At 42.5% G+C, this 17,004-nt stretch overlaps 1 protein-coding gene and 1 long non-coding RNA gene across 7 annotated transcripts; one reads left to right on the top strand and one right to left on the bottom strand.

Annotated features, from left to right (window-relative positions):
- Positions 1–371: 371 nt before the first annotated feature.
- On the bottom strand, positions 372–3,616 carry LOC134021565 (uncharacterized). Its single transcript, XR_009930521.1, has 3 exons — positions 3,427–3,616; positions 1,008–1,103; positions 372–842 (listed from the first exon to the last, which is right to left on the bottom strand). It is a non-coding gene; the product is annotated as an uncharacterized LOC134021565 (long non-coding RNA).
- On the top strand, positions 3,597–16,998 carry zmynd8 (zinc finger, MYND-type containing 8). 6 transcript variants are annotated; one of them, XM_062462489.1, is made up of 21 exons: positions 3,597–3,750; positions 8,048–8,118; positions 8,451–8,605; positions 9,154–9,375; positions 9,555–9,668; positions 10,110–10,175; positions 10,417–10,509; positions 10,600–10,687; positions 10,778–10,833; positions 10,915–10,992; positions 11,096–11,211; positions 11,329–11,825; positions 12,595–12,738; positions 12,905–13,066; positions 13,256–13,786; positions 14,095–14,574; positions 14,677–14,879; positions 14,973–15,053; positions 15,144–15,222; positions 15,305–15,544; positions 15,678–16,998. In XM_062462489.1, exons 1-21 carry the CDS (start codon positions 3,737–3,739, stop codon positions 15,848–15,850), a joined length of 3,663 nt encoding a protein of 1,220 aa, XP_062318473.1. In that variant the 5' UTR covers positions 3,597–3,736; the 3' UTR covers positions 15,851–16,998. The 6 variants fall into 6 exon arrangements, with proteins under 6 accessions (XP_062318473.1, XP_062318465.1, XP_062318491.1 ...); XM_062462481.1 differs by having other exon boundaries at positions 14,044–14,574; positions 15,678–16,997; XM_062462499.1 differs by lacking the exon at positions 3,597–3,750 and adding an exon at positions 5,763–5,991 and having other exon boundaries at positions 14,044–14,574; positions 15,678–16,997.
- Positions 16,999–17,004: the final 6 nt, after the last annotated feature.

The raw sequence follows: 17,004 nt of genomic DNA, 5'->3' as shown, positions 1-17,004 counted from the left end.
AAAAGCGCAAGAGGCCAATGTGTAATAAACCGAATCGCCCTCTGGGTAATGTAGTCGTGTTGCTCCTCCATCCCATAGCAGTTGGTTGTGGCGCTGTACACATAGACTACAGTACTACTACGGTGTACTACGGGCACAAGATTACCAAAAACTGTGAAATGTACAGCGTTCAACAATATATATAGTCCTTTTGCGTATGACACGGTCAGTAAGGGGACATATTAATAATAAATGGTTAATATAAAACTTGCTGGAGTACGACTACTATAGTACATAACATTAAGGAGTATTACATTAGGTTTATAACATTTCTGACAGATACAATAAGTAGGTAACGTTTAATTTAATGTAGATATACTCACCTTGTTTCTGCACACGCTACCTTTACTATGACTGATATTATCTTTGATATGGCCAACATTACTGGACTCCTTTCATGTGCATTTCATAGCCATAAGGGAATCGTCCATACAGATACAATTGCTCAATGTAGATAACATGGTAGACTGATGAATTATTTTGAGCAGGATTAATTGAACACATGATTCCCAGTCATGCATACATTTTCTCAAACCTCACCATTACAACCAGACAACACCGAGGGGAGTCGTCTGTCATGTGGGGGATACTAAACATGTAGGTAAACCTTTACACACCAGCCAGATATAGCTGGGGAACAGTGTAAAATGATGTCTAACAGTATTTAGTTGATAGCCAGTAGACATGGGGAACCACAACTGCTCTCAGTAGAAGAGCCACTGAAGATGGTGTAGAACCTGTCTCCATGGTGATCTCTCAGGCACACCAGTGTAGAATTTAAACTGTTGGGGAGGGCGTCAGGGCTTAAATGGAGGAAAGGCAGAGAAAGGGAAGAGGGGGAGGGGGAGAGAGAATAGATTAGAATACAAGTTGCTGTGTACTTGGTCAATAGCTGCTTGCTTTTCCCCTCCAAAACAACAAATATTTTGGTAAAACCCTAATATCAGACAAATGGGGTGTAATGGTACCTCAAAAAGTTTACAAGGACAGCTTATTTGAAGAATAGAGAGTTGTTGTTGAGTAAACTCTGAAGTTCATTGCCTCTGCCTCTTTGGCTACATCATCTGAAAATGTACAGCCTCCTTATTAGCAAATCATCTGTAAATATGTGTTTTCTTTTAGCAATGATCTACAGCTACATTACTTACAATTAAAAGTAAGTGACTTAAGACACAACATGTTTTAACTATTAAATGTAGATCATTAGAATTTTATTTTGTTCTGTAGCTTGCACAAACTATTTCGAAGCAGGAGGCAAGCAAATATGACTGTGTTCCGCAGAGGTCACAACAGCCAACACCAGTGTTCTTATGCATTCACATGATTTGCTATGTTGTGTTCTTGAGTGTGTGAGGACGAGCCTCAGTTACATTCCATAGAGACCTAAGGGGGCCCATGGCCCTCTGTTTGCTCTCCATCCCCCACCACAGACCGCAAACTGACCTCCCCCTATGTCAGTGTGAGTGTGAGATGCTTCCCACTATCCCAACCCCCTTCCCACTTTGCCTCTTCAGTTTGAAAGAACAGGAGATAACAGTTTGAAAGGACAGGAGATAGCCCCATAATCATTAAAGTATTCAGATTGATTTACCTGAAAACAACCATTCCCCTGCCTCTTTACTCATTTACTTGTGACCCATCCCCCACTTAATTGCTTTTAGATTCAATTTTCAATAAATACTGACAAGGAGAGAAAAACGACTTAGTTACAATTTCAGTTTAAAAGAGACAGTGAGACCCTTAGGTTTTCATTCAGTTCCACCCGGTCCTGCCAACACTGATTGAGAAGGGTGCTTAGACAACGACTAGGATTATGCATTGTTTAATCTTTTATATGGAGCAAAGGTATTGGCAATAACCCTCAACAGTTGGTGCAAAACTACAGACCTAGTCTAATACGAATACAAATGCAGTCCAGTCCAGTCAGTTCACTAATACAATTCTACTTCTTATATAGTAAAGATACAAGGGACAGCACACATAGCCTACATAGGCTACACATACAAGCAATATCCTGACGTGGCTTGGATGAGGCTTTATGGTGGCAAGTCAAAAGCCATATTTGCTTTTTTATTAGGCACTGATATAAAAAATTACTAAATGTGAATTATATTTTCTTGATTTTTTTTTAACACAATTAAAAAGAAGATCAGGTTACACATGTTGTAACTTGTATTCACAAGGTGGTGGAGTATGTATGAACAGGTTTACACAATGATATTTTATCTTTCAATAGCAACCACATTTAGGTTTCGGTAATGAAATATGGCTGACGCTCAATACATTTCCACTGCTCATCCTTTCATTTTAATACCATTTATCCATGTAGTAGCCTCTGGCAGCAGGATTTGGCAAACGCGGAATCTCTAGATGCCATCTAGTGGAATAATGACGGCGGCCACACACACAAGGCATCTCTCTGTTTTTAGCTCTGTCGGTTGGCCAGTTAATACATACAATTGTACATGGTCAATGGTCGCAAATTGCACAATTGCGCTTGTTTTTACGATAACCCGGTAGTGGCCTCAAAGTTAATTTCGTTCTCGTTATTACTTGGCTAAATGTTTTGGTCCAAAAACGAAGCTGAACTCTACGACCCCTGCTAGCCGACTGACAGTAGGCTATAGTTTATTGGTTTAAGAAATCAGAATACGCAGAACGCCTTGCATTGTTCCTTTATTATTTTGCGCTGCACAGGTTAAATATTATATTTTTGATAACGAGCCTCATTATCACACGAGGTCGCTGTTGTATTGTACTATAAAACCAGTCGTGTCAACAAAGCTTATTTTCCATTGACACTAGCCTATAGCTTGTTTTAAATTTACCAGTGGGAGGCAGCAACGCGTTCATGACATCGGGCCTGCCAGAATAACTGTGAGTGAAGTAGCCTAAACAGAAAAAGCATTCCATATCTCGGGGTAGGGGGGTTCATGGCCTCTGTTGAATCATATGGTTTTACTACCCATTAAACTTATTTTCATCTCACATGAAAACATTTCAAATGATGTTCCCTGTTTAGCCTCGTATGTGTCATATTTATTCCAGAGTGAGTTTATTTCATAGGCTAGTCTCAGCTGAGATCATGATCTTTGTTAACAAAAAAGACAATTGCTGTCTCGACAAACATCAAGCAGTCAGCTCAATGTTTGTGGGATCGTAGAATACTTGCCATTATATGTTCCTTAACAAGTCTCGTTTCTAACAAACCTCAGTCTTCTGCAAAGTCTTTCTACTTGTATTTTGTGTCCCCGTTTTTTTAAAACACTTTGGCTGAGACCTCAGGCTGGGATTTGTAAAAGAAAGGCCTTCTCTCATATAATAGACCGGTCCAAAGACATTCAGTTATTAACAGATTTGTGTCAGATAAAACTGAATCACATATACCTGTAGAGCAATGTGTTTTTGCCTTTGCAGATCAGTTTGAGGAATAGTTTGGGCCTAGCTTCTCTCCCTCTATGTCCACTGCACTTCTGCCTGCTTGTGCGGAACAAAAGATTAGTAGCCAGGAAATGTCCCAGCCAATCAAATGCAGCCTTACATCCCTCCACCGAGAGCAGGCCACTCACTGCGTGGCTTCTATCAGGGCAGCCGATCTTCCAGCCTGGAGAGCCGTGGCTGTGCTCTGAGCAGGGTGAGGGCTGACTGTCCTCCATGTTTTAACAAGCATTGACATAACACACTGAGTTTGTTAGCCATGCATCCACAGAGGTAAGCCTGATTTTCATTATTTCACTTCCTCTTTGATACCGGCTACTGTGTGTGATCTTTGCCTCAATAATACAGGTTTGTCGAGCAGACAGAGGGGGTAGAGAGAGCCTCCTTGTCCCTTCAGCTCAACAGTGAAGCCTGGCAGGAAAGCAGTATACAGCACAGCCCAGTCCAGCTGCTGCCTCTGCTCTGACTTGAGGGCTCTGGTCACATATTGGTGGTTCAGACAAGCTACAGTAACTGCCAGATGACATCACTGCTAAATGGCAGCTTAATATATAGGTTATACTTGTATTGCACAGCTATATTTGGAAGTGTGGGGAAGACTGTATGTGACTGTCACAGGCCTGTGTTTTGAAAATGGCTGGCAAGGAAGGGAGAAGCCTGAAACTGGTGGACAGAAAATGTGAAAGGGGATTTCCAAGTCAAATGAACATATGTTAAAATGACAGCAATATATAATTTAGGCCTGAGAATAGCATTACAGCAGGACTCTCATGGCAGTGCTGTAAAGTAGGACATTTGCCTGACATAGAAATCTGCTAATGGCTTACTGGACTATAAAGTGTATATACTATAGTTCTTCGTTCTTCAGCATGAAGGTTTTTAGAGTTTGCATCCCTTTTTATTAAGCAGGTTTTTTTCTGGGCTTAAACAACCATTTTTATGAACATTTTGAACTTCTCTTGATTTGGGACCAGCCCCTGGTAGGAAAACATGTCTTATGGTGTTCTCTGCTGTGGATGGCAGCCATTTCAGGGAGCTTCCCCATTCTGCATATCAACTCCAGACACTGGGTGTTTGTGAGGCCAGACAGGGAGAGCAAGGACTACTGCTCAGAGAACACTAGACAGACCAAAATCATCTGCACAAAAATATCCAGTTTTTCCATCTTAACACTTGGTAAAGTTAGAGCAGAACATGCTACTTGTAATATTCATGTAGGCCTAGTAGACTACAACAAGGCTATTTCCCTACTGGCCTTTGTGACGTCTGTCTGTGAGAAATCACCTAATGCAACCAATGCAGATTTGTAATTGTTGCAATAATCAGTGCATGGCTTCATTTGTATGCCTCATGTTAGTTTAGAATTAGTTACATTAACATATTTATATTGTTTGGAGTAGACAAAAGTTTTAACATCGATTCTGTCCCAGAGCTTTGTATCCACTGCTGTTTTAGTGAATGACGTTTAGTAATGCCCATAATCCTTTCATTCCACTCTGGTGTTAGGACTGTTGATGGTGCAGCTCAATCTGCTCTGCTATGCTAAGACATCCAGGATGTACACAGAGAAGCAACACTGTATCAAATCCATTTTAGCTGGGCTGTGTATTGAAATAATTCACCATACTGTACTGTTTGGCTTAAACAAATAATTACCTTTTAGATAATCACATTTGTTTTCCTTTTGGTTACAAAATATTTTTTTTCATGGCAATAATAGTTGTAGGATTAATCATAGTATCTCACTGAAATGAGAATATTCTAAGTAGCCGAAGATAGATTTACGTGACAATATGTAATCACACCAGCAGAAACAGCTTTAGTGAGGGAAACCTATCTGCTGCGTGGTCTGGAAACCACGTCCATTTTGATTGGGAGGCCTGTGACATTTTCAGCCCTGCCTTTGTGCTCTGTGTTAAGGCCTCGACTTCCTGCATTCCTGTGAGCGGTTCTACTGGTAAGCTGTGTGCTCTCCAGAGCAGTGCGACTGGAGCCGTGTGCTCTGTGTTTTGTGTGAGCAGCAGGCAGGGAGAGAACGTCTTCAAAATGGATGCTACACACTGCCTGAGAGCCGTGGAGAGAAGGGGAGGGAATCTAATCCACTCCCTCTCAGCCTGTGTAAATGCATCCTCCATGTTTGAGAAAAGGCACACAGTTAGTGTGGTCTATATGGGCACGGAGGGAGTCGGGGACTCTTTCCAGGGGTTTTAGTGATAGTGAGGTTAAATCCTCTCTGCATTGCAGCACTGTGTCTGAGGAGAGAGGGGAGAAGAGAGCCTGTGTGGCACACAAAGCCCAGCACCCAATCAGGCACCTCCGTTTGGTGCTCAAACCAATCGGCAGCACACAGCTGAGGTTAAAGATTGACAATCGCAGAGCGAGCAGCAGGGAGAGCAGGCCCTTCTGGAAAATTCTGCACCCATCTTTGTCCTCATCCCCCACCGGCCTAATTTAAAAAAAAAGAGAGAAATTAAAAAAGACTGAAGAATCTTACTGTCTGTGCATAAAGAAAAGGTATGCTGTCAATTTCCTACGTAAAGGCATGGTTGTTATGTCAAAGAGGTGTGGACTAGGACTATATCAATGTGTGCATGAAGTGAATGTATGTTTTCAGTCTGAAAAGGTCTTGATCTAGAAGGTCTTGAAGGCATTGGTTTTTGTGTGATTCTCTGGTCCTCTGTCTCTCCCTCTGTTCTGGCCTGGGGAGGGAAGGATCTTGGTGAGGAACACAATCTGTACTGGCTTGACGTGAGGTGGAGGCCAGTAAAGCCATTACCCTGTTCTCCAACCCTCCAAATGTTCTCTTCGTAAAGCTGTCATTTTCTACCTTTGTGATAGAGGGATAGATGGGTGTGTGTGTGTGTACAGGGGGGGGGGGGGGGGGTTGGACAGACACTAGCAAAAGGCTGAATATTATGTTTGTAAAGTGAGCTGCTATCTTTGCATAGTGGTCTTGCATTCTAATTTTCAGGAGCTAAAATAAAACGCTGCTGGAAAAGAAACCGTCTGCTGTGTGAGACTGTTGCATCTGCTGTGGCGTCAGAGAAAATGGCTTTCAGTATTGACATAAGACTGGCTGAAAATCAAGCCTTTTTGGTCCATCTAGGGCTGATATGGGGTAAACCTAGGCTTGGATGTCAACATAAAAAGAGCTTTTTGGTTTTCCACAAGATAGACACTGCTTATCTATGTGTCTGTTTTTTTTTTAAGGCTGAGTGAATGGAAGAAGTTACATATGTAGAAAATTATGACAAAATATTATGTTACAGCCAATGGTTCTCTGTTGCCCCCTGGGTTCAACCTTAACTTGTCTTTAAAACCTCTCAGTAGGGCAGGATTCATGGTTGACCAGGAAGCAACATCAACCTCTGCTCGGCTATAGTGTCATTTTGCAAAGATTATATTATTGCAGGATTATGGTCCTTACAAAGTCTATGTTGTGGGTGTGGTTAGGCCTACAGTACATACAGAACTTCGACAACACTATATATTCAGGTTAGGCCTACATTATGTAACTACATAGCAATACCTATCGTAAAACATTGTAGGTACAGCAACCCCTATATATTTCAAAGTTACTAAGTGTTATCACAAAAGTGTTAGAGGGCGCAATATGGGGGAGGTGTAAGCAGTAAGTGGACGTTGTAAAGGGGCAGTTGAAGGTTGTGGTACCAAAACAAGTGAATGTTTACAATGTTAACATCCACTTACCCTGGGAAGCCCAACCTTATTCATACCAAGTTTGAACTGTGTAATAACTTGTTCCTCAAAACCATAATAAAGTGTACCTACATAGTATTGTCTATGTAACTACAATGTTGTTACCATAGGTATAATTTTTGCTGGGCTAACATGTTAGGTAATGCTACCTAATTTAACTTATTTTAGCTAGGTGTCATGCTGTAGATTGGATCATTTATCCCAAGTAGAATTGCTTACCACATGATCTAAGGGATTTACAGGATGGTGTTTTGGAGACACAATTGCAAGAGTTTAGTGACCTTTGCCCCCATAATTCTTAATGCTCAGACACTTTGGAACTCTTTAACATTAGCACAAAGCTTTTCCAGACATTGCTAAAGAGGAACAATCCACACTCTTGCTACAATAAGAGAGGGGCTCTCTCGTCCTGTATCCTGTTGATTTATGATAAATCTGTCCACAATTCAACAGCGAGGGTTTGTGTCCTGTCAGTATTGGTTTAGACACTTTGCACCGTCACTAGAGAATAATCCTATTGTAGGAAGGCTGAAAGTCTGACAGTTGTCAGTCTTTACAGAGAGCCAGCATTGTCTCTCATCTGAAAATCAAACCAAAGAAGGTGCCGTACGTTTGTCCAACACGTCTGACCTACATTCAATCTTTTAGTCTGAGTTTCATTTCATATATCTTCATATCAATAGTGGAGCTGGTGTCAGCTGTTTCTAAAGACGAAGTCAGGCTGACTGAACCCTAGAAAGCCACAGTAGCCTTGTAGCTGATCAAAGAATGTTACATAAGGCATCCATAGCGGAGGTGCTGTCATGGTTGTTAGCAGCGCTTTGACAGTGCCTATTTTTCTCTGCGTCAGTGTGGCTGAGGAGGAGGTGAAGACTGAGTCGGATGCTGTAGAGGGGATGGAGATCTCGACAAGATCCAAAGGTGAGACACTGCTATGTTCTTGTTTTGTACAACAGTATACGATGTATGTAATAAACCCTATATGGTGACGGTGGAAGGGGTTCAGATGTGTTTCCTGTTGAGCATGGGTGTAGAGAACTGATGGAGCTGAGCAGCAGGACCCACAATGGAGGTTATTGTGCTTTGTCTGTTTCCAACGGCTTTCCCACTATGGTTCCACTCTCTTCTAACTCTTTCAAACGTATGAAAATCTGCTATTCTGTTCATCAGGATATACATATGATGTATTAAATAATACATCTACCACCCTGCGCATACCCTTGTGCAGTATGTGACCTTTGCCCTGGCTGCAGTTTCAGACCCTGGGTCAGCAGAGCGGCCAGCCCAGAAACGTAAAGTCTCCAACAGCCCCCCTCACTCATCCAACGGCCACTCCCCAGCTGAGACCTCTCCCAGCCCCGTGAAAAAGAAAAGAAAACCTGGAGCAGTCAGCAGCAGCAAAGACCAGGTGCAGCTCCCACCTTTTCCCCCAGCTCCCCTCCATACCTAGGCTGCTGGACAGCTAGAGGCTCTGTTATCATGGACTTTTGTATGGTGTAATATGACAGTCTAATTTGACCTTGTGGCTGTCAAGTGATAACATGAATGATGATACTAGTGAAGTGATTCCTTATAAGTGTATTGTTAGTCTATTTGAGTTTCAGTGTGAACTGAATGTTTGCACCCAGCAGTGAAAGCTTAAGCCCAGACTTAACCCACTGACCACACAAAATCATAGTGTGTGTACACAAAATGTCAGACTGCTGATATAATCACCAAGTGATCATGAAGGCAATTCGAAAGATTATTTGGACCTGGTGATATCTGAAGTTATGATTTCCTTTCACTGCATACTGTATGCAGGACAATACCAACTAATGGTCCTCTTCACTTGCCAACATTTAGGACAGTATCTTTATTGCCTAATGTTGATTTGTATACATGCTGTGTTGCTCATGTAATTTCATGGCTGATTTTGACTCCCCTAATCTTGTGTTTCTTTTGCCTGCATTTCAGTCAGAGCTAAGACATGGCCCCTTTTACTATGTGAAGCAGCCAGCACTCACCACAGACCCTGTTGATGTTGTACCGCAGGACGGCAGGAATGATTTCTACTGCTGGCTGTGCCACCGCGAGGGCCAGGTGCTCTGCTGTGAGCTCTGCCCCAGGGTGTACCACGCCAAGTGCCTCAAATTGCCAGCTGAGCCAGAAGGCGACTGGTTCTGCCCAGAGTGTGAGGTACTCGTTTGTATGTATGTGCAGTGAACCGGAAACCACAAGAGCTAGCCTGTTTTCTCAAAGAGTTGGGAGTGTGGAGTAAATATCCTGAAAAAAAAGAAATTCAAGAGGTTATGAGGAGCATTGTACGAATTGGACTGGACGGTTAAAGTTGACAGCCTGTTATTCTCCTCTTTCAGAAAATAACAGTTGCAGAGTGCATAGAGACTCAGAGTAAAGCCATGATGATGCTCACTATAGAACAACTGTCTTACCTGCTGAAGTTTGCCCTCCAGAAGATGAAACAGCCAGGTGTAAGTGCACTGATCCTTCCCCTATTGTCCGACTGATCAATTCTGCCCTTTTGACTTCAATCTTCTGCAGGCCTTGATTGGTCATTTTCCCATCCAAGCTGTGTCCCACCCTTTTATCTTCTCAAATTATTTAATTGATTGGTTTAGAAATACACCAGCGCAAATGAATGGCCTTCATAGACATTATGTTCTCATGCTTTTGCCACTATACTACTCAAGTTCATAGCTGCACCCTACCAAAATAACAGCTTCACATCATTCAGACTGGGAAGTATATTTTGGTTTATGATGCAAGCTAAACATAGGAACTGGGAATTCTAAACCACCACAGGTATGTTTTTAAGGCTTTAAGTCTTCCAGCACAGAAAATGAGGACAGAAACCATTCTGAGGGTGCAGACTGTGGTGAGGATGCAGTTCCCCATCTTATACTCTTTTTCAGGACCAACCCCGTTCGTCATCTCACTCCCCCCATGCAGCCGCCACGCAGAGAAAGGCTTTTAATTGGGTAATCAATCCAACACACTAACAAAAAGAACCCACCATTTTTTACCCCCTTTGTTTTTTTTTCCTCCTCTTGTATGGAGTGGGTCCTGCTTGACTGTTAGAGATTTTAGTTGGTGTTGTCTGTCCTGGGTTGCTAATATGTGTTGTGTGTTGTGGTGGTTGTGCAATGAGTTACAACGGTGTTGAGAATATGAAGGTTGATGTTTTGGGTGTGTATCTCTTTTGTCTACTCTTTTATCCAGACGGAGCCCTTTCAGAAACCTGTGTCTCTCGAACAACATCCAGACTATGCAGAGTACATATTCCACCCAATGGACCTGTGCACATTAGAGAGGGTAAAATTGTCTCTTGTGACAGTAAAGGTTTAAGATATTGTTACAAAACACAAATTGTTCTTCTCTAACTTCCTCTCTTGCTTGCTCCAGAACATAAAGAAGAAAATGTACGGTTGCACAGAGGCCTTTTTGGCAGATGTAAAATGGATTTTACATAACTGTATAATATATAATGGAGGTTAGTGTCCTTGTTTTAAAGATTTTTCTGTTGTTGCTATTGTTGATTGAAGATGTGTCCAAGTCACACATTTTCATGACCTTGTTTTAGGCAATCACAAGCTTACAGCCACGGCTAAAGTCATAGTGAAAATCTGCGAACATGAGGTAAGTGATTTTGTCTTTAAAGGAAGGTTCCTAAGACTGTATAAGAATTGACAGTCATGTCTTTTTCAACTTTTCTTCCAGATGAATGAAATCGAGGTGTGTCCTGAGTGCTATCTCTCAGCTTGTCAGAAGAGAGAAAACTGGTTCTGTGAGCCATGTGTAAGCTCAGTGACTTACATCTATAATACGTTCAAATGTTATGGTTACTTCTATTCCTATGCATATATTGTCACAAATCAGTCTTTATGTTGTCTGTTTTTAGAGTAATCCACATCCACTGGTATGGGCCAAGCTGAAGGGATTTCCTTTCTGGCCAGCCAAAGCTCTGCGGGACAAAGATGGCCAAGTGGATGCTCGCTTCTTTGGGCAACATGACAGGCAAGACATTTTTGTACTCAAGTCATCTGTAAAAGACTGTATTTTATGCTGTAATTACTTTGCAGCATTGTCTCTGTTTTGTTTGTTAATATGATGGTCTTTACCTTAACCCTGCAGGGCATGGGTCCCGTTAAACAACTGCTATCTCATGTCCAAAGAAATCCCCTTCTCTGTCAAGAAGACCAAGAGTATTTTCAACAGTGCGATGCAAGAGATGGAAGTCTACGTGGAGAACATGAGGAGGAAGTTTGGAGTCTTCAACTATGCCCTCTTCAGGACGCCTTATACCCCCGACAACCAGTACCAGATGCTCCTAGACACGGGCAACCCGTCATCTGGCTCCATCCGACCAGAGAAGCAGGAGAAGATTAAGTTCAGCTTTGACATGACCGCATCCCCCAAGATGCCCTTGGCCAGGAGTATGATGTCAGTGGCGGGGATGGGAGGAAGTTCTGGGCGGAGGATATCTCTGACGGACATGCCCCGTTCCCCTATGAGCACCAACTCCTCTGCTCACACAGGCTCTGATGGGGAGCAGGAGACACCAGAGAAAGGTCAGGCTAAAGCAGCCAGCAGCCACTTCAGCGCGGGGGAGGAGTCCATGGACTGTACAGGTACACCAAACAGCAACCTAACAGACTGATCAACAACCCTCCTAGTAAACCTATGGTGCGTGTCCACTGTCACAAAGTGAATTGAGCGACGTTTTCCCAGTCATTTTCATTGAAGCGAACGGCTTGCGTGGTGCATTGTGGGATTGACGGGCAAACAAATCAAGCGAACTGGGCAGAATTTTAGGGGGGGGGGCTTTATTCAAATGAGGATCGAATTCACCGGCCGGCGGCCAATCTGAATGTTTTTATAAAGTACAGTAGCAACCTTTCGTCATGGTAAACCTTCTAGCTTCAGCACACACTTAGTCATAATAACCAGACGAGCCATGTAGAGAGATAACAAGCTCTGTAGTGGGTGGGTGGAGGGCTGCATGCAGTAACCTCCCTAAAATGAGATTTTGCAGGTTGGGATGTCTGGCACTAGCTCTACTAATATTACAATAAAGGACTAAATACATAAACCTAAACCTTGTCTGACAGAAGTCTGCACAACTGGCCATGACAACGGTATGAATTACAACTGTAACATCTGCGAGAAGTATAACTATTCACAACACTTGTCAGTGATGGACAGCCAACTGCATTTGAACCTTAAGACACGTCAACCGATGATGGCTCTGCTGCACTAGCACTGATTCGCTTTTAGTGGACATGTACCAGAGCTTACAGTAGTGTAAATTGAATACATGCAGTTGGACCTTCGACTACACATTCATAGATTGAATTATTAAACAAGAGCCTGGCTTAAAGAATGCAATTCTTCCTTCAGCATCCCCTGCTTCAACTCGGCATGCTGCCACAGGCAGTGCTATGGACAGCCCTAAACCCTTACATTCTCAGGGCCCTTCCCTGCCAATCACCCCAAAACAGGAAAAGACTGTTACCACAGGAAGTATACTCAACCTCAACCTGGGTGAGTGTCTCAAGGTTCTACACATGCCACCACAGCACAGTTCTCAACAACGCTCATGCACAAAGCTCATCTTGAAAATACATTTATATATGTAAATAAATGTATATAGAAATCAAGGATGACATGGCAGTTAGTTGTGGGATTGCTGTCTCTTGTGATGTGTCAGATCGTAGTAAAGCAGAGATGGACTTGAAGGAGCTTAGTGAGACTGTGCAGCAGCAGCAGCAGCAGGGGGCGCCGCCTATCCTCACCTCACCGAAGAGACAAATCAGGAGTCGGTTTCAGCTCAACTTGGACAAAACCATAGAAAGCTGCAAGGCCCAGTTAGGTGAGTCATAATGAGATATAGTCATACATTATGATACCGTTAAATCTTTTTTTCTTTTTTTATCAAGGATGGAGATTTATTTTTCAAGTGCACAATTTGTGACTTCATTTTACTACCGAATTGTACATTTCAGGTTTTGTTTGACTCATCCCATTCCTGACCTACTGCATCACCCCTTGCTGTTTACAGGTATAGATGAGATATCTGAAGATGTGTACAAGGGAGTTGAACACAGTGATTCCGAGGACTCTGACAAATCTGAGTTTAGCGACAGTGAGTATGCTAGTGATGAGGAGCAGAAGCTTAAAGAGAGCCAGGACCCCATGGTTGCTGAGAAGTGTGAGAAGAAGCGAGCACTCAAGGACCAACAATCTCCCAGCCAAGAAAAGGAGTGCAAGCCTGAAGGCCCAGCAGCAGTAACGTCCACCATGGGGGATACAGTAGCACCAGCTATTGTCACAGAACCCTCATCTAAAGAAAAACAGAGCATAGACTTAGATAAAGATCCAGTAGAGAAATCCAAAGCTGCTCCACCCATTCTTGTCCCCAGAGAAAAGCTCCAAGTGAAGGAAGAAATCAGGCAGCCCACACCTGTGGAGGACTCAGACTCTGAGAGGGAGCTGGTGATCGATCTGGGGGAGGACCAGGGAGGCAAGGAGAGGAAGAGAAACAGGAAAGACACTACTGCTGCTAAAGACCCTCCAGCCATTAAAACCGAGGGTGAGTCTCTGCTGGACACTCTCTGCTGGACACAGTATTTTGGTTAAGTGGATGTTGCAAAGGGTCAGTAAAAGGATGTGTTATACCAAAACTAGTATTGTACCTAACCGAAATGCTTAAATAAAATAAGGTGTAACTACATAGCAGTTTTTATGTAACTACAATGTTGATACTGTAAGTATTACTGTGTAGCTATATTGTAATTAATACACATGTACTGTATTTACAGAGGTTAATCATTTGTATATTTTTTGTAGGTAAAATTGCCACCCCTTTAAGTGCCCTTACCTCGTCCCAAAACAATGCAGGCCCCTCTGCATCATCCAGTGTCAAAGAGTCTTCTCAGTCCTCTATGGCCATACCCCTCAACATGGTCTCCTTCACAACTACTGCTCCCACTACCATCAGCCCGGCCACCCTTCTCAACACAACCCTAACTACAACTCCAGCCCCCTCCAACTCCACCACCACAGCAGTGAAGAAACAGCGCCCCCTGCTGCCTAGGGAGACAGTCCCCGTGGTCCAAAGGGCTGTGGTATGGAGCCCAACCACCAAGTTCCAGACCTCCTCACAGAAATGGCACATGCAGAAAGTGCAGCGGCAGCAGCAGAACCAGACGCCAGCTACTACACCAGTGCAGACACCAGTGCTGGGGCAAGTGCCGGCGAGCCAACTGCAAGCACAAACCTTGCCCCCAACCCAAGCCTCTGGAACAACACCATCATTATCAGTGTCAGTCCAGCAGCCATCACAAAGCATGCGTTATCAGACCCGACAGGCTGTGAAAGGTACGGTAAACTTTGATTCATTCACATGCATTTTCATGTTGGCAAGTATGAAATCAGCATTGCAAATGAATACATAAAACCATGTAATCAAAATGTGTGTAGCTGTCCAGCAGAAGGACAATCCACTCAGTACATCCACCTCGGCAGTTACCCTGGTTACAAGTAGCCCAGCCTCTGTGGCTATAATGGCAGTCCCAGGGTCAGGTACACCTGCCTCCTCTTCCTCTTCCCCTGTGACTGGAGACTTCCAGATCCCCACTACCTCTGCAGATGTAGCATCAGACATTGCCAAGTATACTAACAAAGTGAGTATAGTTTTTAGGGCCAGAAAGCAAACAGTGTCAATGTTTAGATATACAGGCTTCGGAACCTTCACGTAATTGCATAATGTTATCCAGATAATGGATGCAATTAAAGGGACAGTGACTGAGATCTACAATGACCTGTCCAAAAGCACTTCAGGGAACACAATAGCAGAGGTATGTATCTGACTGATAACCAACTGTAAATATCATCAACCTCATAGTGACTTCTGCCTTTGAATTGGTGTTCCTTTCTCTTTCTCACAGATTAGACGGCTGAGAATTGAAATTGAAAAACTACAGTGGTTACATCAGCAGGAATTGTCTGAAATGAAGCACAATTTAGGTAACAATATGTTTATGTACAGATTTTCTGCTCAAATCTATTCATTTAGTTGACAATGGGTTGTTACTGTATTTATGTGCAGAGTTGACAATGGCAGAAATGAGGCAGAGTCTTGAGCAGGAGGGGGAGCGTTTGGTGGCAGAGGTGAAAAAGCAGATGGAGGTAGAGAAACAGCAGGCTGTGGATGAGACCAAGAAGAAGCAGTGGTGTGCCAACTGCAGGAAAGAGGCCATCTTCTACTGCTGCTGGAACACCAGCTACTGTGACTATCCCTGTCAGCAAGCCCATTGGCCTGAACACATGAAGTCATGCACTCAGTCAGGTAACATTACACCACTGCTTGGCACAATGACCTGAGTCACCTCATGTCAACCTTGAAATATATTGACTAGGAATTCAACCTGGCCTAGTGTCAGCATTTTTATGAATGTCTTTGTCCTCTTCCAATTTCTCAGCAACAGCCCCGCAACAGGAGCCTGAGTCGGAGTCCACAGCCGACACTTCAAACAAAGGAGGACAGTCAAGCAGTGGGCAGACCTCTCCCAAAGAAAAGCAGGCAAGTGCACCTACAGATAGAGACTCTGACATGGAAAAGAGCAAGGACAATGTCACTGTTAGTCTTTCCTAACCCCCAATTCTCTACCCCAACACTGAGAAGCTGCACTTGAATTGTATTATAGAACTATCGACACCTTCTTCACTACATGGATCAGTTCCTGTAGCATTACTCCTAAACTGCTGCTCTGAAGGAATTCAAAATGTTTTTTTATTCTTTGTTTTTCTTTAAGTTTCTCACAGATAAAGTGAACCTCTTCTCCTTTAATTACTGTCATTGTTTCCCCCATTACCTGTATGATCTGGCTCTCTAAGCAAACTACAGATAAAAAAACAAGATATGTATCTGTCTCATCTGGTAACATTTAAAAATAATTTAAGTTTGACAAAGTATATAGAGATGGCCTTACATGGCAAAAAATCAGGGGGGGGGGGGGCATCAATAGCTGATCTGTATATAAAAGTTTATCTTGTGCTGTTTGTCCTTTTATGATGAACACATAACTGTTTTTGGTACTATGTAACATAGTTACAGTTTGATATAAAGACTGATGAATAAGAAACCTAATTGTGATGGACCAGAGAAGATGGCTTCAGATGAATGTTGCCTCAAATGTCTGTGAATTGCCTTTATAATTTTGTAAGTTAATTTATTTATGATTCTACTGATGTGTTCAATTCTATTTAAGAATGTTGTCCTCAATCTCTCCCGAATCACAATTCAATAAGGTTTCCAGTGCCTGTATGACTGGGTATCAACCCTTGATGTCCTTACCATTTCATTTTACATTAGTGGCATTGTAAAATGAATTCATAATTTAGCAACAGCACCAAAAAAGATAATATATATATATAGCCTATATTTGTGTGTTCTGTATTTTTTATTTTGGATGGGCGGTAAATAAGGAATACAAAGCACAAAAATAGAATAATGGTGCTAAAAAAAATCAAAGTGGGTCTTTGTAGGCTTCCTTATTATGTTCCTGCCATATATAATTATTAGCCCGGACAGAACCAGTTAAAAACTACAAAACTCTATCCAAGTTAATAAATAATATACATACAAAAAAACATACTATTGTACACTGGAATGATTGCTTTTCCCTGTTCTGTATAGAAAGTTGAACGCATATATTTCTTGTTGACCAGCATTTAAGTCTGTTTAGCCTATATTCTGAACAAAAATAAAACGTTTTGGTCTTGTAACCAACAAACCGTTTCTTCGTT

This window comes from Osmerus eperlanus, chromosome 1, assembly GCF_963692335.1.
Source record: "Osmerus eperlanus chromosome 1, fOsmEpe2.1, whole genome shotgun sequence".
NCBI lineage: Eukaryota > Metazoa > Chordata > Actinopteri > Osmeriformes > Osmeridae > Osmerus > Osmerus eperlanus.
The sequence above is the reverse complement of the archived record's forward strand: the minus strand, read 5'-3'. Positions and strand labels throughout refer to the sequence as shown.